At 54.1% G+C, this 25,430-nt stretch overlaps 1 protein-coding gene across 8 annotated transcripts; it reads right to left on the bottom strand.

Moving 5' to 3' along the window:
• On the bottom strand, nucleotides 7,257-19,972 carry CENPM (centromere protein M). Of its 8 annotated transcripts, XM_021090969.1 has the most exons (7): nucleotides 19,715-19,972; nucleotides 19,080-19,218; nucleotides 15,450-15,542; nucleotides 12,962-13,041; nucleotides 10,718-10,809; nucleotides 8,902-8,999; nucleotides 8,145-8,271 (listed from the first exon to the last, which is right to left on the bottom strand). In XM_021090969.1, exons 1-6 carry the CDS (start codon nucleotides 19,866-19,868, stop codon nucleotides 8,913-8,915), a joined length of 645 nt encoding a protein of 214 aa, XP_020946628.1. In that variant the 5' UTR covers nucleotides 19,869-19,972; the 3' UTR covers nucleotides 8,145-8,271; nucleotides 8,902-8,912.

Raw genomic sequence — 25,430 nt, 5'->3', positions numbered from 1 at the left:
AGGATGAGGGTTCGATCCCTGGCCTCACTCCATGGGTTAAGGATGCGGCATTGCTGCAGCTGTGGGGGTAGGTCACATACATGGCTCGGATCTGGTGTTGATGTGGCTGTGGTGTAGGTCACAGCTACAGCTCTGATTCGACCCCTGGGGACTCTCCATATGCTGCGGCTGTGGCCCTAAAAAGACTAAATAAATAAATAAGTAAATAATAAATAAATAAATAATAAATAGGGAAGGGGGGAGTGCTCGAGTCTCCACTTCCACAGCTTAGCAGTGAAGAATAGAAATTTCACCCTCAGACCAATGTAGTAAAAGTCAGGTTATTCCTCAAGTTTTTTTTTTTTTTTGTTTTGTTTTTTTTGTCTTTTTAGTGCCACAGCCGCAGCATATGGAGGTTCCCTAGCAGTCGAATCAGAGCACATCAACGCCAGACCCGAGCCGTGTCTGTGACCTACCCCACAGCTCACAGCAACGGCGGATCCTTAACCCACGGAGCGAAGTCAAGGATCGAACCTGCACCCTCATGGATGCTGGTCGGGTTCATTAACCACTGAGCCACGAAGGGCACGCCTCCTCAATGTATTTTTTTTTTTTTTTTAACATAGCTCCTTAAAAAAAGACACAACAAAAACCTTCATTATAGGTGATTTACAATGTTCCGTCCATTTCGGCTGTATGGCAAAGTGACCCAGTCATACATATATACACATACTTTTTTCCATATTATTTTCTATCATGTTCTAACCCAAGTGATTAGCTCTAGCTCCCTGTGCTGTACAGCAGGACCCCATGGCTGATCCATTCTAAAGGTAATAGTTTGCATCTATCACCCCCAAACTCCCCGTCCATCCCCCTCCTCCCTCTCCCTCTTGGCAACCACAAGTGTGTTTTCCATTAACATAGCTCTTAGGTCAAGGTTATTAACTTTTTGGGGGGTGGGGAGCTGTGCCTGTGGCATGTAGAAGTTCCCGGGGCCAGGGATCAAACCTGCACCACGGCAGCGACCTGAGTCACTGCAGTGAAAACGCTGGATCCTTAAGCCACGTCACCACAGGGAATTCCCAAGTTTATTAATTTTCTAAACTTAAATCTTCTACATCACTTCTTTTTTCTGTTTTAGGGCCACACCCACGGCATATGGAGGTTCCCAGGCTACGGGTCGAATAGGAGTTGCAGCTGCTGGCCACAGCCACAGTCACAGCCACAGCAACTCGGGATCTTAGCTGGGTCTGTGACCTATACCACAGCTCATGGCAACACCGGATCCTTAACCCACTGAGCAAGGTCGGGGATGGAACCCGCATCCTCGTGGATGCTAGTCAGATTTGTTAACCACTGAGCCTTGATGAGAACTCCTCTGTTACTTTCTGAATATGAGTTATGACTGAGAGAGAAGTTAAAGTTTCAAAAATCAATGTGGTTCAAGCAAATGTTCCTCGTTCTTTCAAAAGTTTTTACTTGAGGAGTTCCCGTCGTGGCTCAGTGAGTAGCGAATCCGACTAGGAACCATGAGGTTGCGGGTTCGATCCCTGGCCTCACTCAATGGGTTAAGGATCCAGTGTTGCTGTGAACTGTGGTGTAGGTTGCAGATGTGGCTCAGATCCGCCGTTGCTGTGGCTCTGGTGTAGGCCGGTGGCTACAGCTCTGATTCAACCCCTAGACTGGAAACCTCTAAATGCCGCGGGAGCAGCCCAAGAAATGGCAAAAAGACAAAAAAACAAAAAAACAAAACCCCAGAAGTTTTTACTTTAAATCATTTGATATCATCAGCTCACATGTGCCCAAGTAGAAAAAAAAAGGGCTTTGTTGCTGAAAACCTCTTCTAACTGAATTTATGTCTCAGTGTTCTCAAGTTTGTGTGCTTGGATGAGTTTTTTTTTTTTTTTTTTTTTTTTTTTTTAAGATGATTAATTTAAGTCTATCAGGGAAAAGGGAGTCTCCCTTGATCCGTGTCCCCAAAATACCCCACAAAACACCCTCCCGATGGCTCTGACACAGGTGCCAGCGTGACGTCAGTTTTTCAGTTGGGGAAATTGGGGCTCTGAGGGCCAAAGGGATGACCCAGCACCTACGAGGGGGCCGGGCTGGGGTCTGTGGCCAGCGGACCGTGAAGTGCGGCCTGTGTCCTTCATGCCTCAAGGACAATGTCGTGGAGGGAGGGCTGGTCCCCGGGGGCAGAGAGGCCCAGATCTGGATGTGAAAGTGCAGACACATGTGTTCTGTACCTAAAAATTAGTTTTATTTGTCATTTTATGAGTAATACCCGGACACATTTTCATGAAAAGAACCCCAAGTACCACAGAGGTCTCTGATTAAGAAGGGACAGTTCTCTCTGTCCCCAGCGGGAGTCTGTTTTCACGCTGGAATCTTTCAGTCCAGTCTTATTTTATGCCTTTAAATTCCATACGTGCAGACAGAAAAACAGGTCTCGTGGGTCCCAGAGGGGCCTCAGGGTGTGACCTGTTCCTTCATCTCTGCTCCTCCAGGCCCGTCCTGGGAGCTGGCTCTCTGGCTCCACCTGCTTTTGTCCCAGCGGCCGGGTGCCCCCGGAGCAGGGGTTCCCCTTGTCTTTCTCGTGTATTTAGCTCTGACGTACAGGACACTCCCAGAAAGTCCCCCTCACTGGGGACAGTGGGAAGGATGCGACATTGGGCCTCTGGACACCGAGAGGGGGAGGGAGAGGCAGGGAGGTCTGTACAGAGTCCTGGGGAGGCCGGAGAGTCCCGGGTCCCTCTCCCCTGGAACTCAGGCTGCGCAAGGGCAAGTCGTGCCCACCCAGGAGGCAGTTGTAAAATCCCTGCCCGGCTCTCCCAGGCCTCATCTGCTGATCCTCAAGCCCCTTCTTACACACTCATGCGCACACACACACACACACACACACACGTGCCGTCTAGCACTGTTCTGGCCAGGGCGGCCCCTGCACTTCTCTCACTGTGGCCCTGGGCTGGAGACAGGGCCCCTTCAAGTGCGGTGGGAAAGGAGACCTTGACCCTTGGCCTCACAGCCACAGGGAATGGAGTCCCCAGCTCCTGGGCCAGGCCTGCGGGGTGTAAGGTGGCGGGCAGGGGTGGCGAGGCTGGTGGGGAGGAGCAGGGAACCTCGCAGGGGCCATCCCTCCCCCAGGCATCATTCAGGGCACCACACAGGAGGGACACGGCGGCTGCCCTGAAGGCGCAGGCCGACCCCATGTGCAGACACCTCCATTCACTCACCAGATACCTTCTGAGACCTACTGTGCGTCAGACACCATTGTCCTAGGTCCTTAGGGAGACAGCAAGGAACCACAGAGTCAAAACTTCAACACTAAAACCATGTACTAGGTGAGAAGGTGACAAGCGCTGGAGAGAAAAATTCAGGAGGGAAGGGTGGCAGGAGGGCCAGAGACTTGGGCAAGGCCCTGTGAGACCTTGGAAGAGAGGGACAGACGTGTGAGCGACCCCCTGGGGATGTCTGCGAATGTGCAGGCAACGCCCAGGGGTCGGCCCGCAGCCTGGAGGATGGCGGCGCACAGCGTTCCCGCCCCCCACCTGCCTGGCCCTGCGCCCTGCATGTCACCTGCATCCCTCGCCTCCACCCTGCGGGGGGAGGTGACAACGCGATTCTTACTTTACAAAGAACAAAGCAGGCTCAGAAGGCAAAGGGATGAGCCTGGCAGCCGCTCAGCCCCTGAGCGCTCCCATCCCTGCCCCCGCGACACAATAGCTGTAGGTCGATGACACTGGAGTTGGGGGGGGACCCGGGTCCAGCTTAGAAGGGGACCAAGTACTGCCCCCCCCACCGGCCTGGCCTTGCAGGGCTATTATGCAGTCAGGCCAAGCAGCCACCAGATGTTAGCTCACAGGGCTCCCAGATGTTGTCGGCATCGCCCAGATATAGCAGGGGGACCAAGGAAGCCTGCCTCCTGTCCAGCTTGGGGGCACTGACTACTGCCCACTACTCTCCCTCCCAGAGCTGCTCCTCAGGGACCCCCCAGTCCACGGGGTCGCACTCAGTTGGGACTCAGCAGATGTGGTGGGGGGCGCAGGGCTGGGCAGCCCGCCACACCATCTCACTCAGCCTCTCCAAGGGTCTGAGAAGTCCCTTCACAAAGATTCTCTGCTTGCAGCTTTACGGCCCCAGGGGAGACTGAGGGAAGGGCTGCTAAGCCAGCAGGCTCCTTCTGGAAAAGGCCCCTCCGTGCTGGAGTCCTGCCAGGTAGACCTGGCCCAGAGCCGGGTGTGTGTGGGGGAGGCGAGCTGTGGCAGGGCTGCATCTCGAGAACCTCTGGCGCTCACCTCACCCACCACAACCCCGGGCACGACCAGCCATCCCTTGGGCCACCGTCTGAGGAGGGCGTAGCCGTGCAGGTGCGGCGTCAGGCACTTCAGTTTCTCTGAGCCTCACAAGAACCGCAGCAGACCATGTGGCTCAGAGACAGGAAGTGAGCAGCCCCAGGTCACACTGCATGTTGGCCGCAGACCCCAAGTCAGTGGGACTCAAAGGCCGGGTCCTTTCCCACTGCATCACTTCCCCTCTGCGGCCGGGCTGCCCTGCCGGAGCCACAGCTCAGGCTGCCCCTGCCTCTGCTCGCTGAGGGGTGGAGGAGACACAGGTGCCACGCTGCGGCACCCCCTCCTTGCGGGAGGCCCTGCTCCCCTGGGCAGGGCTGGGAAATAACAAGGCAGAACTGGGGCCAGAATGCGTGGGTCTGGGCTGCTTCCTACGGAGAATGCGAGCTCCTTGGGCCTCAGGGCACACAAGAACCAGTGACCCTGATCAAGCCCTGCCCTGTCTGGCAGCCCCATGCCTCGTCCACACAGCCGGGGCCCCCAATACCCATTCCCTCCGCTGTGCCCTCGGAGGGCATGGACCCCGCGGTGCCCAGGCCCAGCTGAAGGGCAAATCCTCCAGGAGCCTCACGCTGCCCACCCACTCGGACCTGCAGCCCAGGGGGCCGAGCCCACCCTCAATAACCGCCTTCACCTGTGACTGTGGCCGGCCCGAGAAGTCTTACATTTGCTTCAAGCTGGTTTTTTTTGGCCACCCTGTGGCATGTGGAGTTTCCGGACCAGGGGTCAGATCCAAGCCGCAGTTGTGACCTACACCACAGCTGAGGCAATGCCAGATCCTTAACCCACTGTGCTGGGCTGGGGATCGAACCTGTGTCCCAGTGCTCCCAAGATACTGCTGTTCCTGTTGTGCCACAGAGGGAACTCCCATTTGCTCCAGGTTTTATGTTTAAAATAAAGCCTTCTTGTTCTCAGTCCTCACAACCAGCTGGGAAGAAAGGCATCAGTTATCCTGACCCCATTCCACAGATGAGGAAACTGAGGCATGCCGAGGCTACGTGACCTGCCTGAGCTCGTGAGATCAGTACACAGCCAAGCACCAGGCTCTCCTGTCTCCCTCCCTAGCACCAGGTACTAGTGCCGGGCACCACAGGGGCATAAAGACTGGCCTTCCATCACTTCCCATGGTCACAAGTGTCTCCTGGACAATGTCACCGGCCCCGCCGAGCTTGCTGGGACTGGCTGCAGTGACAGCACCGTGTGCCCCCACCCTGGCACTTGGAAGGCTCCCAGAGCCTCGGCTGGAGAACGTGGTGCCATTTCTCTTGTTAAATGGCAGCAGGTGGCGAAGAAAATGTGGCAGAGAGACCAGAGCGGGGACAGGGAGAGAGCGTGCCCTGTGCTGGCTGGGGGAGAGGAGGCGGGGAGGCAGAGGACCCCGCTTCTCTCCAGCCCAAAATGACAAGGCCAGAAGAGGTAGGCGGGCTGTGCCCACACCGCTGCCCTCGCCTGCTGGGACATCATGCTCCCGCAGCCCCTGCCCTCCACCGGCCCTGGCTCTGCCCTGCAGCCCTGCCCTTTATGGTCCAGGCTTCTGAGGGGCTGACAATGCTGGTTTCTGGGAGCGCCGGAGCCACCAACCTCAGCGCAGCTGGCCACCCCTCCCAAATGCCAAGGGATGTCTTGGTGGATCCTCGTGTTCGGAGCCCCAGGCCTGGAGCATCCTCCTCCTGGGGTGGCGGGTGCTCCTCTCTGCTCACCATCCTCCCCTCTGCGAAGCCTCCCTATGCCAGTGGGGCCCCGAAGGTGGGAGCCACGTTTGAAGAGACCGCACTTCCAGATGCTTTATCTGGCACCAGGCCTGTGTGTCCACTGTTTCTGTGCCCTCGGCTCAGGGCCGGCCCAGCAGAGAGGCCCAAACCTTTGTTCAGTGATTAGGCGCAGGAGAGAACAAGCCGAGAGAAATGGCAGAGACCTGAGGCTAGTAGCTGGCTCTGCCTCCGATGAGCTATGTCACTGTGCCTGCGCCTCTGATGACAATGATCTGTTTCATCAGCTGAAATGGGGAAGCACGGCCGGCCTCACAGGTCTGCTGGGAGGGCGGCAGGTGTGAACGTGAGCTCTGCAAAGTGTGAAGCTCCGCCAGGCTCGGGTGTCATCTGGGACCTGAACCAGAATCTCTGCATCTGGGGTTCTCGGGGGCCCCGGGGGCTGCTGGAGACCAGCCAGGTGTCTGCAAACCTTACTGAGCACTCGGGGTGGGGCGATGAGCCAGGTCTGGAAGGAACCCAAGGAGGAGAGAAAGGTGGGCCCCACTCTCATGGCACCTGCCCCAGTGAAGGGCATGGGCTGCAGCTGCCACGGTGACGTCAACGCAGAGGCCCTGTGGTGCTGGCACTGCCCAGGGCATCCCGCAGGGACAGTCCTGGGACCTGAGGACAGAGGGCACAAGCTGGGTGGAGGTAGGAGGGCGCTGTCACGCTCCAAGGGAGCCAGGACCTGGCTGTCTTCCCGAGGCCTCTCCCAGCAGTCCTCTTCAGCCCCAAAGCGCCCTGTGCGGGCCCAGCTGGTGACAGGGGACCCACAGGAGAGCAGACCTGGCTACCAGGGTCTCTGGAATGTAACCCAGTACCTCCAAAAATTCTTCATTTTTTTTCTATTACTTTTTTTTTTTGGCTGCACCCGTGGCATGTGGAAGTTCCCAGGCCAGGGACCGAATCCGTGCTGTGGTTGCAGCCTGCACCACGGCTGTGGCAACACCGGATCCTTAACCCGATGCACCGCAAGGGAATCCCCACCAATTCCCATTAGACCCAAAGGAGAAGGAAGGCAATAGTCATTGCATAATCTCTTGCTATCAACCCAGAAACCAGCCCTCCGGCCAGACTCTCTCACTTAATTCTCGCCAATTTAAGAAGTCACAGTCTAATTCCTGGATTGTGTCAGTTTTTGAAACTAGCTCTGCATGATTTCAAATAATAGTCCAAATTACTGTTCACTTGGTGCTCACCTGGCGCTGTGCAAGCTTTAATATGTTTATTACAAAATACATCCAGCACGCAAACAAGCACGCGGTAAAACCACCCGGGCGCATCACCCGCACTATTTCATTCAACCCTCACAACGCGGCAAGGAAGCAGAACGACCTCCATTTTCCACCTGGGGAAACTGAGGCTCCAGGAGGCAACAAGCAGGGCCTGTAGGGATGACAAGGCCAGAGTTTCCTCTGGGGCGCAACAAGATCAGTGGCGGTGTCTTGGGAGTGCTGGGACGCGGGTTCGATCCCTCGGCTGGCACAGTGGGTTAAGGATTCGGCATTGTTGCAGCTGTGGCCTAGGTCTCAACTGCAGCTCAGATCTGATCCCTGGCCTGGGAGCTCCATGTGCCACGGGGCAGCCAGAAAAGAAAAAAAAAGGTGGGCAGGGCTGGCAGGGCCAGGATGTGGAGTCGGATTGGGCCCCGAGAGTCCAAGCTCTCGCTGCCTGACTTGTAATTGTTCTGAGTCAGTTTTCTCATTTGCAGAATCAAAGTGGTGGATGAGACCAGTGATTTTCAAACTTTTTTTAGCCACAGATCCTTTGTTCAGATGAAGTCTTAAGCAGAGATGTAACACGTCAGGTGGACGAGGACCCAGGGCTCTGCTGGGGTGAGGATGGGATGGGCGGCTGGAGTGCTGCCAGCTGGGCTCCCCCCCACCCCCACAACCTCAGTTCTCCCACTGGAGCTGGAGCGCAGAGACCCCGGGCCCTGAGGGGACTGCCTGTGACCTGGGTCTCTCAAGCCCTGGCTGGTCTTCGGCAGCAGTGAATGTTTACTGAGCCGGACCAAGCGATGGGGAGGGGCGGCCCGAGGGTGGTGGCCCTCACAGGTCCTCCAGGGAGGGGTTCTCGGAGCTCCTCAGCAGGGACAGCAGGTTCAGGGCCGAGACGCCCGGCACGTGGCCGGCGCAGATCTGCAGCATGCGGACCAGGCGCTGTGCCATGGTGGCTCGGAAGTCTTCTATCTGCAGAGGACGAGCAGAGAAGACGGTGAGGCAGCCTGCTCCCCTGGCTGCCAGAGGGGGCTGGGGGGACAGCTGTCCGCGCCACACCTAACCTCAGCTTCCAAACCCTCCAAACCCCCTCCGGGGACACTAGAGACCGTGACCCCTGCTCCGGAAGAAATGAAGGCTCAGCAGCAGGGCTGGCGAGGTTAGGTCAACTGCCCAGAGACACACAGTGCCGGCAGAACCTGGGTTTGAACCAGGGCCAGTCCCAGCTGATGCCCGGGTAGCAGAGGCCCCAGGGGCTCCCTCACCTGGGAGGGAGAGGAGGGGCGGACAGAGAGGGGTCCTCACTGGGCGGAGGGCGGTTCCCATAGCAGGGCCTCCGAGGGCTGTGGGCCCCAGGGCTGTGTGACTCGGTAGGGGCAGCAAGGCTGTGCCAGGGCCTGGCACCAGCTCGTGCGGGCAAACCAGATGTTCCATGAATGTTTGCTGAAGAGCAAACGCTGATGCTCAGATGCCCTTCCGTGACCTCCAGGGGGCGTCAGAGCACCTCCTCCTTCCCCTGCTCCCTCTCTAGCCCGGGAAGGGGGCCCCCTAACCAGTCACCTGAGCCAGGGACTAGGCGTCCCTAAGTCCTCCTGCCCTTACCTTATCACCTGTCACCCGTGACGTGCCCCAAAAAGGAAAACGCAGGTATGAGGAGTGCCGACTAGGTGCTTGGGGAGACAGAGTGCCAGGTCTGATGGCTGGAAACAGAAGGTCGGCCACAGACGGTTTTGGAGAGTGGTCTCGGGCTGGAGGATGAGCCCTGACCGGGTGCAGCCTGCCACCTCTCGGCCACACGCAGAATGGCATGCTCATCGCAAAGGGGACCAGCCACCGCACTTGGTCCTGGAGCAGGGGTTTCCCTGTGCTCCTTTAGAGCCAAAAAAAGGAAGGCTGGAGGGTGGGGGACCTGACAGCCCACAGTCAGCCCGCGAAGACAGGATGGATTCAGCTCGCAGATGAGCTCGGCTCTTCTGCCTACTTACTAGCCCTGAGACTGTGACCCGCCGCCTCTTCTGCTGTGAGGAAAGCCTGGCAGTGGCAGGCCCTTCAGGCATGCCCTGGGCCCCTCTGTGAGATCAGAGTGGTGGTCTAGTCGGGGTTCTGGAGGGACTAGGGAACACACGTGTGTGACAGGGCAGGGCGGGCACTTAATGGATGCACTGAGCGAGGAGATGCAGGGCGGCTCTGATGCGAGCTGCCCCGTCCCCAGGGGATCCAGCAACGTCTGCCGTGTCTGATGCTGACACGCAGATTCTGCTTAATGCCGCTCACATCTTCTGCCAACACTCATGATGCTACATTTCACTCAGGGATTAGAGAGGACAAGAAGGAACTTTTTGGAGTTCCTGCTGTGGTGCAGGGGGTTAAGGATTCAGCGTTGTCACTGAACTTGGGTCGCTGCTGTGGCATAGGTTCGATCCCTGGCCTGAGAATTTCCATATGCTACAGGCACGACCGAAAAAAAAAAAAAAACCCAACGTAATTGCTTTCTCGTTCAAGTCCACAAACCCCCTGAATTCTTCCCCCTTCAGCCCAGAGGGGTCCACAGCCCTCGGAGCAGGAAGCCCTGATCTGGATGGAGGTGAGGGACCACGTGCTGACTCAGTCCCCTCGGTACATCACTCTGCCTTTGGGAACAGGTGCAAGACCCAGAACAGGGCAGGAACGCAAATCTTTAAAACCAACCTCCAATAAACAGGCTCCAAAACCAACTGAGCAGGCCTGGTGCACAGGGGGTGGGGGCAGCCCAGGCCCTGGGAACCCTCAGCAGACTTCCCCGAGGGAGCAGCATCAACTCCTCCTGAGGCCCCTTTAGCAAAAAGTCATCAGGACCCAGCCATACTGCAGAGAGGCTGAACAGCCAAATTCACCAGTAGAATAAATTTGCTTTGCTCCCCACCCAGGTAGGTGTCACCTCTTGAGAAACACCAACAGAGCAAGTCAGGGCAGAACCAACACCATGTACCCATCCAGCCACCTGCCCACCACCCACCCCTGCTGGACCCCCTGTCCCGGGGCTGGGACCGGACAAGGTCTGCGATCCAGGGAGGAAAGGAGTCGACAAGAGACCTGGCCTCACGGCACGTACTCCGCAGCAGGAATGAGGTACTAATGTGGACCCACAGATCCACATACAAGACTTAGGGACGCGTCAAGAGAGCAAAGCAAAAGCAAGAGGTCATGGTGCCTGGCGTCCGAGAGCAGCTCCAGAAGCCGCAGAGCGTCGCCCTACTTTGCATGTGTGCGCCCCGAGGCTCACGGTGACCCACCGAGGGCAGTGGGCGGGAAAGCCAGGATTCCTGTCTCCACACCAGGGGCCCCTTCATTCGGGTACTTGGCGATCCCCCGAGAAGCATTCCCAGCGGGCCCCCTGCGTGTGACGGCCCCGCCCCACCCGCGCGCTCAGGGGGCTCACCTCCAGGTCACAGAAGAGCAGGGGGCTCCGGTAGGTGTGGGCCAGCTTCACAACTGTGCTGCGGTGAATGCTGCAGTGGCTCTCCCGCCCGGCTGCAAAGAAGCCATGCCTGAGTTCCCGTCATGGCTCGGGGTAAAGAACCTGACGAGTACCCATGAGGACGCGGGTTCAATCCCTGGCCTTGCTCAGTGGGTTAAGGATCTGGCGTTGCCGTGAGCTGTGCCGTGAGTCGCAGATGCAGCTCGGATCCTGCGTGGCTGTGGCTGTGGTATAGGCCGGCGGCTGCAGCTCCAATTCAACCCCTAGCCTGGGAACCTCCATAGGCCACAGGAGCGGCCCTTTAAAAAAAAAAAAAAAATGCCATGCCTGTCATCTCTGCCCGGATGGCTGCAGTGGGAAGCACTGGGCGAAGCAATTCACTTCCCCTCTCTGGGCCTCAGTTTCTTACGCATCTCGTCGTGGGTGACAATCCCGTTCTCCTTGTTACCAGGGCAGCCAGGATGACCAAATCGGACGATGCAGCCGAAGGAGCCTGGAGAGGGTGCTCTGTGGACGAGCTCCTCGTCTAAGAAGTGAGGCAGTAACGGGTCTACTGCTCAGTTATTGGAGAGTCAGTGAACGAACACACGGACGTGACCTGGTGTCCCCGCGCTCAGCGGCGCTGAGAAGTGTCTGGGCCGGGCCGCCCTGCAAGGAGCAGCCGGGCAGACAGCAGGGTGCCCTCTGCCAGCAGGGTGCCCTCTGCCGAGGCAGGCGTGGGAGGGGCGCCCCAAGGGCCCAGACGGCGGGGCTGGTCAGGAAGGCGGCCCTCAGGAGGCAGAAGATGGGACTTGGCTGGGCCAAGAGGAGGAAGACGTGTGTGAGAAGCCCCGCGGTACAAGCAGGAGAGGCCCGGGCTCCGGAACACGACCACCCAGCTGTGAATCCAGCTCAGCCGCACGCTCTTTAGCTGCGGGGCCCGGGCAGTTACCCGACCTCGTGAGCCCGGCCTCCTCAGCTGCAGAAGGGAGAAAACAGTACCGACCGCGCAGGGCCGCTGTGGACTAAGTGACATAAACGCAAGGCGCTGAGTGTCTGGCGCAAATGAGGGCTCAGGGCAGAGGACGCTGTTGTCGCCACTGTCCACATGGCTAGGACGCGGGACTTGTCCAGAGAACTCTAAGCTGAACCAAAGAACGGAAGAGGGATCGGACATGAGACTAGACAGGAAGGCAGGGGCCAGACTGCAAAATACTTTGTGCCTTTACAGGAGGTTGGGTTTTAGTTTATTTCATTTATTTTGTCTTTTTGAGGGCCGCACCCACGGCATACGGAGGCTCCCAGGCTAGGGGACCAACCGGAGCTGTAGCCGCCGGCCTACACCACAGCCACAGCAACGCCAGATCCGAGCTGCGTCTGCGACCTACACCACAGCTCATGGCAACACCGGATCCTTAACCCACTGAGCGAGGCCCAGGATCGAACCTGCCACCTCATGGTTCCTAGTCGGATTCGTTAACCCACTGAGCCACGACGGGAACTCCAGGAGGTTGGATTTTACTCTGAAGGCCACAGAGAGCCACCAAGCACCGCTAAGCTATTACCTCAGTGGATTTAACTTGGCCGAATGATCAGTTCAGATTTGCTTCATAATGATCAACAACAGGTCCGACTCTAAAGCCCACGGTCTTTTCTTTTTTTTTTCTTTCTTTTCATGAGGAATATGGAAGTTCTTGGACCAGGGGTCAAATCAGAACTGCAGCTGCTGGCCTACACCCCAGCCATGGCCACACTGGAGCCAAGCCGCATCCGCAACCTATGCTGCAGCTTGAGGCAATGCTGGATCCTTCACCCACTGAGCAAGGCCGGGGATGGAACCCGCATCCTCACGGACACTGTCAGGTTCTTAACCCACTGAGCCACAACGGGAACTCCTTATTTTACTGGAGCACAGGTGACTTACAGAGTTGTGTTTTCAGGTGTGCAGCAAAGTAAGCCAGTTATCCATATTTGCACATCCTTTGCAGGTTCTTTTCCCACATAGGTGACTACACAGTATCGAGTGGATTTCCCTGTGCTGGACAGTAGGTCCTTGTTACCTGTCCTATTTTATACCCAGCAGTGGGTACACGTCCATCCCAACCCCCTCCCAAGCCCATGTTCTTTCTAGCACCCGGGCTGCCTTAGCAGGGAGTCCATAGGCCCAGCGGCAGCTCGCCCTGGGTGGGGGGTGGGCAGCAGCAGGCGGCGGGGGGGGACACTTACCGCCGGTGACAAGGAAGCTGACCTTCCCTAGGAAGAAGGTGGCGTCCACGTGGTGCAGGGACTCCTCTACATTCCGGAGGCTAGGGTGGCAGGGTGAGAAAACAGAGCAGAGGACAAAGCTCACAGCACAGAAAGCAGAGGCCCCCACACCTCGGACCCCAGAGAGGCCAGAGAATGAGATGAGGGTGACAGGAAACAGCCCTAGAGGAAGACTCTGTCACTCCACTTCTTTTAAGACTACTTTAAAAAAATTTTTTTTTACCTCATAGTTGATTTACAATGTTGTCAAATTCTGCTGTGGAGCAAAGTGACCCAGTTACACATAGATAAAACTACTTTTAATGACAATGGGACTCAAGGTCATAAAATAATCGAATAGTAAACATGGGTGTGTTAAGCAAACAAATAAAAGGTCCCCATTCTCAGCACCACCCTTTCCGTCCCAACTCCCCGGAGATAACTGCTGCCAACAGTCTGGGATGTGAGTCTCCCGGAATTTTTTTTGTATGCAAATGCAGACAGTGATAGTATAAGCATCCAGTTGGGTCTACTTGGGTTCAACATCCTTGTCACATTCCTTGCAACGACCACACAGTACCACACACCATCTTCCCTGTGATGGACATCTAGACGGCCTCCAGGGAGTTCCCGTCATGGCTCAGCGGAAGCGAATCTGACGAGCAGCCAAGAGGACGCAGGTTCCAGCCCTGGTGGCCTCGCCCAGTGGGTTAAGGATCCGGCGTCGCTGTGGCTGTGGTGCAGGCCGGTAGCTGTAGCTCTGATTTGACCCCCAGCCTGGGACTACCCATATGCTGCAGGTGTGACCCTAAAAAGACAAAATAAATAAACAAACGGCCTCCAGTTTTTCACCATTACGAAGACTGATGCATGGGCGTTCCTGCTGTGGTGCAGTGTGACTGGCAGCGTCTCTATGGTGCTAGGAGGCAGGTTTGATCCCCAGCTGGGCACAGTAGGTTAAAGGATCCGATGTTGCCACAGCTGTGACCTAGGTCACAACTGCGGCTTGGATCTGATCCCTGGCCTGGGAACGCCATATGCCGTGGGGCAGCCAACAAAGAAAAAGAAAAAAAAAGAAGGCTGCATGAACATTCTTTCCCACATATCCTTACACGTCCAGAAAATGTTTCGGTAGGACAGATGCTAGAAGTGGAATGGCTGGGTCACCGTGTGTGTCTTTTTAAAATGGTGATAAATACAAATGTAATCCAATAAGATTACAGCAATTTTAAGTCATATCAAAGGTGTGAAAATACTCTTTTCTGCTAAACAAAGCACTCTGACCTCTTGGGTTGAGGCTTTTTTCCTTCAATGGTGTCCAGGTGGTAAAGGACTCTGCTGTCTCCTGGCCAAAACACCATCTCGGTCAGGTTTCGGCCAGAGTGAACAGGGCCTGAGGCAAAGAGCCACGATGGCCCTGCCCCTAACTGTGGCTTTGGAGCAGGATCTCGCCAAAGCCGGGCCAGCGTCCCTTCTAGTGAACAGAGAGAGCTCACCCAGACAACGGCCCTGCTGAGCCAGGACCCTCTGCCAAGCATAGCCGATCTCAGCCCTTTCTGGGCCCCACCACGGGCCCAGGTTGCTGCTGACCGTCCCCAACTGGTCAGCTGCTGTGATCTGGACTTGATGCCATGTGGATCTGGCGTCTCTGCCCCTGGGTTCTCAGGTGATTCCCCCACCCCACCCCCTTAACCCCCACCTCACGGCCAGGTGATTGCCTTGGTCCCTGTGTGGGGTCCTGTCCCGCCCTTAGCCTGCTGTGCCCCAGGAGGGAGAGGGTACGCCTCCTCCTGTACGCCCCAGGCTGGCTGCAGTCCTGTCCCCAGGGTTGCCAGCACCACGGAGAGGCCAGGCCAGGCCAGGCCCTAAGCACCAACACGCTGCCACGGTCACAGCCCCACACCAGACTGAGCTGGGACCCTGCACAGGCCTCCAGACGCACAGCGATCCTCTCGCTCTGTGCCCTAACCCTTCACCTGAAACATTCTGCTCACTTTCCTCGTTACTCGGCCAACTCCTCCTTATCTCTTGGGAGTCTGTTTGGATGTCACCTCCACTAGAAAGTCTACCTCGGCCTAAGCCCTGAGGTCTTGTGTGGGCTCTCATGGCCCAAGGCTTCCTTCTTTGACAGACGTATCCCAGGTAACAAAACTGTCTGTTCAAAGGCCCAGGCAGGACGAGGAGCACCTTGAGGACAGGGACCTGTTTCATCCGTGTGTGTGGCCGCTGTCAGGGACACAGAGTAGGCTTCAGAGAGCATTGGCTAAATGACAGGTGACACTGCTGGGATTTGCCAGTGTCTTTGAAACATCTTGCGGGGCCTGCTGGCTCCTCGCTCCTCTCCAACCAGGTTCACCCCAGGCAGCCTCTGCTGCTGTCCTCATCTGCCCATCACAAGTGAGGCCACGTCCTGGCGCACCCCTCAGCCAGGTCTACAGAGCCCTGGTGGCCCCCGGTGCCCAGCTCTTACCTGTGCTTGCTGTGCAGGTTGATGACAAACACAATCAAGTCAATCCGGGGCCGAGTCACGCTGGAGGGCAGGGGGAGGGAATTTGCCAAGTGGCTGTGAAACAAGAAATTGACTAGTATCCACAAAGATTGCGGGACTGGAGGAGTTCCTGTTGTGGCTCAGTGGTAATGAATCCCGACTAGTAGCCATGAGGACTCGGGTTTGATCCCTGGCCCCGCTCGGTGGGTTAAGGATCTGGTGTTGCCGAGAACTGCAGTGTAGGTCAAAGATTTGGCTCAGATCTGGCGTTGCTGTGATTATGGCGGAGGCTCCGATTTGACCCCTAGCCTAGGAACCTCCATATGTCACAGGTACGGCCCTAAATTAAAAAAAAAAAAGAAATTATAGGACTGGAGTTCCCAGGTGGCATAGAGGCTTAAGGATCCAGCATTGTCACTTCTGTAGCATGGGTTTGATCCCAGACTCAGGAACTTCCACATGCCATGAGTGTAGCCAAGAAAGAAAAAAGGAAGGAAAAAAAAGTAGGCCCAAATTTGGGGTCTGTCAATGATCAGCTGTGTGACCTTGGGCAAGTCACCCCCATCATTCTTTTTTTTTTTTTGGTTTTTAGGGCCACAGTCATGGCATATGGAGGTTCCTAGGCTAGGGGTCGAACTGGAGCTGCAGCTGTTGGCTGATGCCACAGCCATAGCAATTCGGGATCCAAGCTGCATCTTCGACCTGCATCACAGCTTATGGCCATGCCGGATCCTTAACCCACTGAGTGAGGCCAGGGATCGAACCTGAGTCCTCATGGATCCTAGCTGGGTTCATTAACTGCCGAGTCATGAAGGGAACTCCCCTACCCATCATTCTTATCTGGACTCAGTCTCAGGTTGTCAAATATCCACCCAGAGAATGTTTTTGAATCCTCTACTTCTGCCAATTTCCATATATTATCTCTATTTCTTATCTGCCCTCTCCCTTCAGCTTATAATTCAAGTATACCAAAAAAGCATAAAAAGCTCCAAAGTTAAAAAAAAAAAACCACATATACCTTTAAGAGTTCAGTTACCTAGAAGTTACTACCATTAAAGTTAGAGTATTTTTCTAAACATCTCTCCATGTACATAATGTAAATGCATTCAGACACTAAATACAGTAGATATAATCTAAAAATAATATAATAGCATTGATTTTATTTGAATTTAACGGAAGTAAATTAAAGTAGAACTGAAAAAAAGATGGACTTTAGATAAATTATATTTTTTCTCTCTTTTTTTTTTTTTTTTCTTTTTAGGTCTGCGCCATATGGAGTCATATGGAGGTTCCCAGGCTAGGAGCTGAACTGGAGCTGGAGCTGCCAGCCTATACTGCAGCCACAGAAAGGCCAGATCTGAGCTGCATCTGTGACCTACACTGTAGCTTGTGGCAACGCCGGATCCTTAACCTACTGAGCAAGGCCAGGGATCAAACCCGCAATCTTTGTGGATACTAGTCAAATTCTTAACCCACTGAGCCACAACAGGAGCTCCCTGGATAAATTACTTTTTAACCATGAGAAATTATTTCCTGAAAGAACCCAATTTTAAAAGATTATGAAAAAATTAGTGGGTTATCATTTTTAATTGTATGTTTTAATTTCATCTATATTGGATTTTTTCTCTTTTAAGAAAAAAGAGAAAATTAACATTCTTATAATTTATCCTACCATTTGGACAAGACTTATCAATGTACATTTATATTGCTACTATTACTGTTGTTATATACATTTATATTTTGCTCTAACCATAACTTTGGGCTTCGGCTGATGAAGGCAGCTTCAGCTGCCACTCTAGAACATTGCTGGTTGCCAAGGGAGCAGAAAAGGGTACTGAGGAGTGTCTCTCATGGGCAATTAAATACTTTAGCAATTAAGAGACAATCATTTTCTTGCTCACAACTCATTGGCCAGAATCAGTCACAGGGTTCCAATAACCATAAAAGGTCGAAAAGTGCAATCCTGGGAGTTCGCTTTGTAGCTCAGTGGTGACAAACCTGACTAGTACCCATGAGGATCCTGGTTAGATTCCCAGCCTTGCTCTGTGGGTTAAAGGATCCGGCGTTGCTGTGAGCTATGGTGTAGGTCAAAGATGAGGCTTGGATCTGGCATTGCTGTGGCTATGGGATAGGCCAGGGGCTGCAGGTCTGATTGGACCCCTAGCCTGGGAACTTCCTTATGCCACAGGTGTGGCCCTAAAAAAAAAAAAAAAAAAAAAAAAAAAAGTGCAATTCTGCTTCCTGCCAAATGCTCCAAATAGCAGAGAACTGGAAATATCTGGCAATGGAATGAACAGATGACTTTATGGGTGGTTTGCTTTTCCTGCCTAAAAGTCTGAAGAGTTATTTACTCTTGAGGTTCAATGACTTAGGTAAGCTATAACTTGCAGGAAGTGTTCTGTATCCACCTTTCCTGCAATAAGATATACGTACCCTGGGAATAGTTTTCTTCTATTACACTTTGAACTCTTTTGCTGTGACCTTCTCAAATCTTTCGTCTTTGTAAATAATTAAGTTTTCAACCAAGTCTTCTCTACTCCTTGTTGTTTCTATATATTTATTAGATAGATCTTATATGGTATTCTTTTTGATCTTTTTTTGCCCTTAGCTCTGAAACCTCTCTTTTCCTCTCATTCTGTTGTGTTATCACTTGGCTTTGAATGCGTCTTTTAAAAATCCGCATTCTTATTAAATGTCTCAGTGGCAAAAAGCACTCAAAAAGACTTGTTCTCCTCTTTCCAGAGGGGTTTCCTCTTCCGATTTTTGCATGCCATGTGACTTGCTCTTTTTTGGCAATGGTTTCCATGACACTTCTTTCCGTCTCGCTCAAGGTAGGCAACTGTGCCCATATTTTCCATTTACTCTGATGCTAATTAAACTACTTTTGTTTTTAATCCTTTCCTATTTCTGAGCTATGGGTTTGAGGTTTGTGGTTATGTGTTTGATGTTCTACAGCCTAAGAGCCTGGCAAGATAGGCAGAGCACAGATGGACCTATGAACAATCTTTATTTCAAGGGGAAGGTTATGTTCTTATTCTAACTAGTAAGGGGGCATTTCCAATTCCCATACAGGAAATACCCTCTAGATCAGGATCATTCTCCTTCAGTATAGAGCCCTGGAGCTATCTTTCTATCAGGAGAATAACACCCACACACATTCAGTCACTTGACTCCCCTCAGCAGCTGTTTCTACTCTTTTTCATTTAGAAAAAGGAAACAAAATAAACTTTTCAGTCAGCTTTTCTCCAAATTTGGGGGTTGTGTGAGCATCTACTTGGTACCACGTACTGGTCAAGGCACTGGGGAATCCCCAGGGAGCGAACGTCAAAGTCCCTGTCCTCAAGGGGGCTGACCTTGGGGTCCCTCAGGGTGGCAGACTGTTAACAAGTAAACAAACCAGAGAACAAGGAAATTTCTTACGGTGCCAAGTGCTAGAGAAAAGTAGAACAAGTGTGTGACAGAGAGTGGTGTAGGATACCTTAATCGGGGCCAGATCACGCGTTAGGGCGCCCAGAGGTTGGCGCCCGCCTCTCTGGCGGTCCCCTCACCCCCACCTCGCTCTCCCTCGCGCCCAGGTCAGCGATCGGACACCCTGGGCATAAGGTTACTTACACCTTCAGCTCCGAGGCACAGTCCTCCTTGAGCATCGAATCGGCCAGCTGCTGCAGAAGAGCATCCTCTGTGCCCACCAGCTGCGCAGAGAGCAAAGGCGACGGACTGATACCAGGGCATAGCAGTCCCGCTAGAGGGCCTGGGGATCAGGCCACAGACTCAAGACAGCTGCACCCCAAGATTCCGGCTCCAGCACGCGAGGCGCCCTTTACCGAGACGACTACAGAAGGCACGGGTGAGGATCAGAGGTTGGCACCTGCTCCGGTCCTGTCCGGTCTGCACTCACGACCTCTCCGGACCCTCCCTCGGATGGCCTCGTCTCTCCGGGAGGCCAGACCCCGCCACGCAGGAAAACCAAGTCTTGGACACCTCACACCCCGCACCCCGCCGCGCGCGGTCTCCCCGCCCATCCGTCCCACCAATCAGAAACTGGGAAAGAGTCTGCCGCGCACTTATTGGTGGACACGTCCCTCGGCCTCAAGAGGACCGCTATTCCGATTGGTTCAGAGCGTGACTCTCCCGCCCACCACACCCCTGCCAGAATAGCCCGCGCCAGGCACCTCGGAGAGCTCGGAGAGCGGAGGCGCAGCTTAGGAGGAAGGGCGGGCGGGGGAGTCGCGGCTGTTGACGCCTACCAATATGGTGGCCGTGTTCAGGCCCGGCAGCTTGTCCATCGGCCGCAACACCGACATCGCAATGACAGGCGAACCGCCGCTCCCGCGGTGCGCGCCGGGCTTTCAAACCGCCCGGTGTTCCGCCTCTACTGCGAGACCAAGGGTCACGTGACATTTCCCGGGCGGGGCTTCTTGGGGGCAGGACGAGGCCTCCTTAAAGGAACCGCTACCTGCTTTTCTGAGGGGGACGTTCCAGCGCTGGCCCTGGGCACATAAAGCGCTCCCTGAGCGAGAGGACTTTTATTTCAGTCCTGGGAGAAAGAAGACATTCAGTGATTCATTCATTCATTTTCGTTCATTCATCCTGCATTTGTAGTACTCCTGATGCCTTCCAAACCTGTCCTTCCCTCATCTTCTCCATCTCTATTGTGCAGCTGTTCCGAGCAAAACCTTGGGTCATTCTTGGCTCCTCTTCTCTGCACCTCCCATCCAATCTGTAAGCAAGCCTGTGGGTTCTGTTCTTAAAAGACAGCTGGGGGGTTTTGTTGTGGCGCAGCAGAAATGAATCCAACTAGTATCCACGAGCTTGTGGGTTCTATCCCTGGCCCCGCTCAGTGGCTTAAGGATCCGGTGTTGCTGTGAGGTCTGGTGTAGGTCGCAGACCTGGCTTGGATGTGTTGCTGCTGTGGCTGTGGCGTAGGCCAGCCGCTGGAGCTCCGATTGGACCCCTAGTCTGAGAACCTCCTTATGCCGCGGGTGTGGCCATAAAAAGCAACAAGAACAAGAAAGAAAGGAAGGAAGAAAGAAAGAGGCATCTAGAAGCTGACCATCTCTCACCACCCCCACTCCCCCACCAGGATAAGCCCCAGTTATTTCTCTTCCAGTCTATTCTAACAGCCTTCTCACTGTCTCCCTGCTACCACCCTGGTCTCCAAGGCTACTAGCTATTCTTCACGCAGCAGTCAGAGTTATCCTTTCAAAACAAATCAAAGCAGATACTTCTCTGGTCAAAACCCACCAATAGTTCCCCTTTCACTCAGAGTATACTGCAAAAGCCTTACATGGCCTTTGAGACTCGTGTGATCTTCTGCTCTTTTCCCTGCAATGTCAGCTCCAGGACCTCCGCCGCCCAGGGTTCCCTCTGGCTGAAATGCTCTTCTCCCAAATAGTCATTTTGTTTATTTCCTATCTTTGTGTTTCTGCTGCAATGTCACTTTATCAGAGGGGAGTTTCTTTTTTTCTTCTTTCTTTTGCTTTTTTAGGGCTGCAGGTGAAGCATATGGAAGTTTCCAGGCTAGGGGTCGAATCAGAGCTGCCTCTGCCAGCCTGTACCACAGCCACAGCAACACAGGATCCGAGCCACAGCTACGCCACAGCTCACAATAACGCCAGATCCTTAATCCACTGAGTGAGGCCAGGGATCATTCCCACATCCTCACAGAGACTACATCAGGTCTTTAACCCACTGAGCCACAATGGGAACTCCAGGAGGAGCCAGTTTAGGTCAGAGGAGAACCTGCTAAGAAGGTGATGAATGAGTGAAAGAGGAGCCCGTTAAATGCAGTGAAGAGGACTCAGGCAGAAGGAGCAGCAAGTGCTAAGACCCCAAGCAGGGAGCATTGCTGACACTTCTGAGGGGCAGCAAGGAGGCCCGTGGCTAAAGCAGGTGGAGGTGAGGCTAGAGGAGGGATCGAGGGTCAGGTGACTGAGGCCCTTAGAGAGTCTAGGAAAGACTTTGGACACTGGTCAGCATTTTCCAGGAGGGGCTGAGCTGAGACCTATTCAACCAACTTGTGCTGAGTGCCTGTCTTGGGCCAGGCCTAGTGCCCGGGACGGAGCCCCAGGCATCAGAGGTGCCATCTCTGCCTCACGGAGTTTTGGTGGATGGGCAGATGACAGCCACCAAGGGTGGCATAGTGGGAAGTAGCTGGAGCCCAGATGAAGCTGCATGAAGGCTCCCTGGGGAGCCCCTGCTGCACTTGGCTGGGGAGGTAACTGTTGGCTGAGGCGTTGGGGTGTTTGGTGCTTGTCCCATAGGGATTGCAATAGAAAATAGTTGTGTGTACAAGCCAGACTGTGATGAAGGGTAGAGAATGGCAGGAAGGCCAGACCTGGAGGTTTCTGTGTCATCAACACCCAGAACTGGCAGGGCCATCAGAGACCCTCTGGACCAGTGTTTTTCAAACTGGCTTCTGGGAGAAGCTGAGGGAGTGGAGGATTCCTGCCCACCCCCCCTTAGCAGAAGCAGGGGGCTTTACCTCTATTACATATTGACCTTCCCATAAACTTCAGTGTGAATAATCACATGGGAGTTGCCATTGTGGCTCAGCAGATTCAGAACCTGACATAGCATCCGTGAGGATGTGGGTTTGATCCCTGGCCCTCACTCAGGGGGTTAAAGATCCGGCGTTACCGCAGGCTACTATATCAGCCACAGATGTGGCTTGGATCCAATGTTGCTGTGGCTGTGGTATAGGCTGGCAGCTGAAGCTCTCCTTTGACCCCTAGCCTGGGAACTTCCATATGCTGCAGATGCAGCCTTAAAAAGAAAAAAAAAAAAATCACATGGTCGAAACAATATCTAAGAGCCAGTGATCACTTTAAAAAACAGATTTATTAAGGTATAATAGACATGGAATAAGTTACACAGTTTTTTTTTTTTTTTTTTTTTTTTTTTTTTTTTTAGCGCTGCACCTGTGGCATATGGAGGTTCCCAGGCTAGGGGTCAAATTGGAGCTATAGGAGTTCCCGTCGTGGCGCAGTGGTTAACAAATCCGACTAGGAACCATGAGGTTGCGGGTTTGGTCCCTGCCCTTGCTCAGTGGGTTAACGATCCGGCGTTGCCGTGAGCTGTGGTGTAGGTTGCAGACGCGGCTCGGATCCCGCGTTGCTGTGGCTCTGGCGTAGGCTGGTGGCTACAGCTCCAATTCGACCCCTAGCCTGGGAACCTCCATATGCCGAGGGAGCGGCCCAAGAAATAGCAACAACAACAACAACAACAACAAAAGACAAAAGACCAAAAAAAAAAAAAAAAAACCAAATTGGAGCTATAGCTGTTGGCCTATGCCACAGCCACAGTAACATCAGGTCCCAGCCGCATCTGCAATCTACACCACAGCACTCACGGCAACGCTGGATCCTTAACCCACCGATCGAGGCCAGGGATCCACGACAGCATGGTTCCTAGTTGGATTCTTTTCCACTGTGCCACAATGGGAACTCAACTACACAGATTTAAAGTGTATGGTTTAGTAAGTTTTGGCATAAATATATGCCCAGGAAGCCACCCCCACGATTGAATTTTTTCTTGGCCATGCCTGAGGCATGTGGAAGTTCCTGGGCCAGGGATTGAACCTGAGCCTCAACAGTCCCCGAGCCATAATAGTGACAACACTGGATCCTTAACCCACTGTGCCACCAGGGAACTCCTACAATCAATTTATTTTATTTATATTTTAGGGCCACACCTGAGGCATATGGAAGTTCGCAGGCTAGGGGTCCAGTCGGAGCTGTAGCCACCAGCCTAAACCAGAGCTACAGCAACGTGAGATCTGAGCTGCATCTGCACCACAGCTCATGCCAACGCCAGATCCTTAACCCACTGAGCAAGGCCAGGGATGGAACCGGCATCCTCGTGGATACTAATCAGGTTTGTTACTGCTGAGACACAATAGGAACTCCCACAATCAATTTGTAATGAACAGGAGTTCCTATCGTGGCTCAGCGGTTAATGAATCCAACTAAGAACCATGAGGTTGTAGGTTCATCCCTGGCCTTGCTCAGTGGGTTAAGGATCCGGCGTTGCCATGAGCTGTGGTGTAGGTTGCAGAAGCGGCTCAGATCCCGAGTTGCTGTGGCTCTGGAGTAGGCTTGGCAGCTGCAGCTCCAATTAGACCCCTAGCCTGAGAACCTCCATATGCTGCTGGTGCGGTCCTAGAAAAAGGCAAAAAGACAAAAAAAAAAAAATTTATAATGAACATCTTCATTAACTTCCAAAAGCTTCTCCATGCCCCTTTGGCATCCCTCCCCGCTCCTCTCTGCCCTCCCACTCCAAACTGTTGAACAGCACGTTGGCAGCTTTGCTCATTATAATTCAAGGCTGGAAACGACCCACGTGGTAAGCAGATAAACAAGTTGTGGGTCACTGGTATAGGCAACAGCCTCGATGGCCAGCAACAGCATTCTGCTGAGCAGCAGAAAGCAGACACAAAAGAGCACATGATATACGATTCCATTCATGAGAACTACAAATCCAGGCAAGAGGAATCTAGAGTGACAGAAATCAGAGCCGTGGGTGCCTTTGGGGAGGGGTATGGACTGGCAAGAGGCAGAAGGGAGCTGCCTGGGATGATATAACATCCCGGACGTGATCTGGGTGGTGGTTGCAAAGGTATATACACGGGTAAAATTCATCACTTAAGGTGTATATTTTCCTGTATGTACCTTATATCTTATTAAAAATCCCCATGTGGGAGTTCCCATCAGGGCGCAGCGGAAACGAATCTCACTGGGAACCATGAGGTTGTGGGTTTGATCCCTGGCCTCGCTCAGTGGGTTAAGGATCCAGCGTTGCCGTGAGCTGTGGTGAAGGTTGCAGACACAGCCTGGATCTGGCGTTGCTGTGGCTGTGGTACAGGCAGGTGGCTATAGCTCTGATTAGACCCCTAGCCTAGGAACCTCCGTATGTCGCTGGCGCGGCCCTAAAAAGACAAAAACCTTTCCCACCTGCCCATCCTCAGCTTCTGGGAATGAACTCCCTAGGGAGAAGGTTGCTTGAAGTCTCCTCTCCACCCCGTGGGCCCCCAGGGCTGCTCTCTCCTGAGACAGTAAGTAGACTGTTTATGGGATGCTCACCAAGCACCTGAGACTCTACAGACACTCTCTCTCTAGCACCGGCGGAGGGCACAGGCCTGGGAGGTGGGCCCCCTGCCCCATCCCAGCCCCCACCCCCCTGGCTTTTTCATTGAGAAGCTGACTGACCTGAACAAGGACAGGTAACAGCTTCACCTCTCTGAGGCAAAGCTGCCTCATCCCCAAATGGGCTCCAACACCCGCCCTGCTGGAGGACCGAACAAGGTGATGAGGGGGACGGGCCAGGCCTGGCAGGTACGGGGAGGGCTCAGCGCCAGGGACCGGTGACTATCTCAGGCCGTATCCCAGCTGGGGGGTCTGGGGCTGGGAGGCAGGATTGGGAGGGGCAGCCCCTCCGTGGGAGCCTGCAGTCCAGTCCAGTTCAAGCGCCAACCCTGGCATTGCGGCTCTCTTGCCATGTGACCTTAGGTGCCCAATAGATGACTTAATACAAATAAATCACTGCAAGCAGAGTCTGGAATATGGTAAATGCTACTTCGGACCAATGCATCTAGACTCTCACTGGCTCTACTGGTCTTTGCTTCTGTGTCCCCCTCATGTGCCAGGGACCCCGATCTCTCCCTCCCCTCAAATGACAACCCTCCAAACCCACCCGGTTACCTCGGTTGGGGCCACTTCCTTTCTAGGCCCAGCAGCCTGCTGGGTGGCTCCCATCCCTCCTGAATTTTCGCAACTCTGCCTTGCCTGTCATCTCTGTACCACGTGCACACTGTGAGAGATCCAGAAGAGAAGGCTGGTTACCAGGGCAACGGAGGATAAAGCCCTTGCTCTGCCAGGCCGCTGATTGGCCGAGGCAGGTCCCACCTCCTGCCATCCTGAGGATGGGGGGCAGAGGGAAGGGTCTCCGAATGGCAGGGAGCAGTAC

This window comes from Sus scrofa, chromosome 5 (assembly GCF_000003025.6).
Source record: "Sus scrofa isolate TJ Tabasco breed Duroc chromosome 5, Sscrofa11.1, whole genome shotgun sequence".
In the NCBI taxonomy this organism is placed as follows: Eukaryota; Metazoa; Chordata; class Mammalia; order Artiodactyla; family Suidae; genus Sus; species Sus scrofa.
The sequence above is the reverse complement of the archived record's forward strand: the minus strand, read 5'-3'. Positions and strand labels throughout refer to the sequence as shown.

Excerpts from the sequence above, each read along its gene's own strand:
- CENPM (XM_021090968.1), bottom strand. The coding sequence starts at position 19,868 with ATGTCACGTGACCCTTGGTCTCGCAGTAGAGGCGGAACACCGGGCGGT. Across the intron at positions 19,219-19,714 it reads TGAACACGGCCACCATATTG|GCCCTCTAGCGGGACTGCTA; the intron begins GTAGGCGTCAAC and ends CCTGATCCCCAG. Across the intron at positions 13,042-15,449 it reads AACCTGCACAGCAAGCACAG|CCTCCGGAATGTAGAGGAGT; the intron begins GTAAGAGCTGGG and ends CTGCCACCCTAG.